The sequence below is a fragment of the Etheostoma cragini genome, chromosome 6 (genome assembly GCF_013103735.1).
Source record: "Etheostoma cragini isolate CJK2018 chromosome 6, CSU_Ecrag_1.0, whole genome shotgun sequence".
NCBI classification, from domain to species: Eukaryota; Metazoa; Chordata; class Actinopteri; order Perciformes; family Percidae; genus Etheostoma; species Etheostoma cragini.
Window position 1 is genome coordinate 28,145,488 of NC_048412.1, and position 2,046 is coordinate 28,147,533.

The 2,046-nt window shown below is 47.1% G+C and overlaps 1 protein-coding gene across 1 annotated transcript in view; it reads right to left on the bottom strand.

Moving 5' to 3' along the window:
- Positions 1-2,046, bottom strand: part of si:dkey-22o22.2 (neural-cadherin) — a 57,405-nt gene that overhangs the window by 7,707 nt on the left and 47,652 nt on the right. Inside the window, exons 12-13 of the mRNA XM_034873631.1 lie at positions 1,842-1,953; positions 607-787 (exon numbers count right to left, since the gene is read on the bottom strand). Coding sequence (XP_034729522.1) covers positions 607-787; positions 1,842-1,953 — 293 coding nt within the window. The remainder of the gene's footprint in view (positions 1-606; positions 788-1,841; positions 1,954-2,046) is intronic.

The window sequence follows — 2,046 nt, forward strand, 5'->3', positions numbered from 1 at the left end:
CCTCAAAAAGCCCTTTAACGTTAAGGGGACCAGCATTTTGTCCCCACAAAGCTGTCAGGTCCCCGTAAGTATACTGTAGTCACAGTTTTTGGGCCCACAAATGTAGCTAAACCTGGCCCACGCACACACACACACACACACACACACACACGCGCACACACACACACACACACACACATAATGCAACATAAAACTAAAGGAAACAGATGAGATTACTAATGATTCACCTGCCACCACCAGGTGCCCCAATAACTGTAAGTAACCCATGAAAACATGTTAAAGACCACCTTTGTCAAGTCCAAGACCAGGACTAGTAGAGTCCAAGTCAAGACCGAGTCTAAAGAGGTTCGAGTCCAAGTCAAGACCGCGTTCAGGACAGAAAAAAAAGTCTTATGCATGACATTATCAAGACAATACCGTTGGGTTATTTACTTAAATAAGTACTTTTTCACTGTTTACATTTAAACTGACAGCTGGTCATTCATTCATCAGGCGGTTTAAAAACAACACATGTAGCCGAGAGTTAGGCTGGGAAACACCCAACACACACACACACACACACACACACACTCACACTCACACACACACACACACACACTCTCTCACCGCTGTCACACTTGTGTCCCGTGTATCCTGGGTGGCATTCGCAGCTGAAGGAGCCCCAGTCGGCGAGGCAGGAGGCGTGAGCGCCGCAGGAAGGACCGGCCGCCGTCACACACACGCCATCGGTCAGCCTGCACCCCGGGGTGCTGTCCACGCTCTCACCTGGAGACGCCAGGTCGTACACCTGAGGGATGGAGGGAGCAGGGAGGATGGTTAAAGGGATTCTTTTTCTCTCTCGAATACTTCATTTTCAACCATGATCCTATGTGTGTGCGGGATCACATTCTGCACAACTTTTATAAAAGCGTGCCGACATGATTGAAGGAGTTTTTAGAAATCCTTTAGTTTTCCTCCTCTCATACTGATTTACAGTAAGACTGAATTTGACATGCACCAATTGTCTGAACAGCTGTGCAGTGCTTTGATTCTGTGGTGTGTCAGAAGCACCTTAACTAAGCATTAACTACAAAATGTGTTTTGAATTTCTGAAGCAATCAAGAAAGCGGCTCTGATTACAGAGCAAACAGAAGCGTGTAACGGGGGATTATGCAGCTCTCTCTTTGTTTTGTGTTATAAAACATTCAGCCATCTGAGAGCTGATTCAATTTCCAAAATCTAAAGATGTAATCCTCCAGAGTGTGCAAACATGTTGATGCTGACGTGGTAATCTTGTCCTGATGGTGGCGCCAGAGGATATACTCAAAGCATCATAATCCATCCTATGGGAATCATATTTCTAAGTGAAAAAAATGAAAGTGTGCAGCTGAAAGCTAACGGATGCTAACTCCGCCCAGACGCTTCAGAGGGAAGGACTTCTTGTCCCCTTTCCTCCCTTCCTCTCTCCTTGCATGATTTCCTCGTGTCTCTCCCGTGCTTCCTCGGTGGGACGGAGTAAGACTCAAGTAAGGGAAGCGAGTGAAGGAAACGAGGATGCAGTCTTACGACCTGAGACACAACCCCAATCCCAAACTCCCAAGAAAACAAACCAAAAACACACAGGATTGTGGGAGACTTTCCTGGGTATATTTTGGGACCTTTGGGAGGTTGTTGAGGTTTTCTCGGAGCAGCAGGAAAAAAAAATCACAGCATCTCATTTAGTTTCAGGTCCTTTTTATATATGTTATATATACACACACACACAAAGACACACACACACACACAAACACACACTCACAGACACACACACACACACAGACACACACACACACTCACAAACACACACACACACACACACACACCTGACTGTCGACCACCAGGTTTCGGATGCAGCCGGTGAAACTGCGGTAACGGCGATGCGGAGACGTTTCCTTCATTCCTCCCAACTGAAGAGGCTGGAAGACGTTCAGATACCTGGGGAGGAAGAAGAGGGGGAAGAGGAGGAGGAAGAGGGGGAAGAAGAGGAGGAAGAAGAGGGGGAAGAAGAGGGGGAAGAAGAGGGGGAAG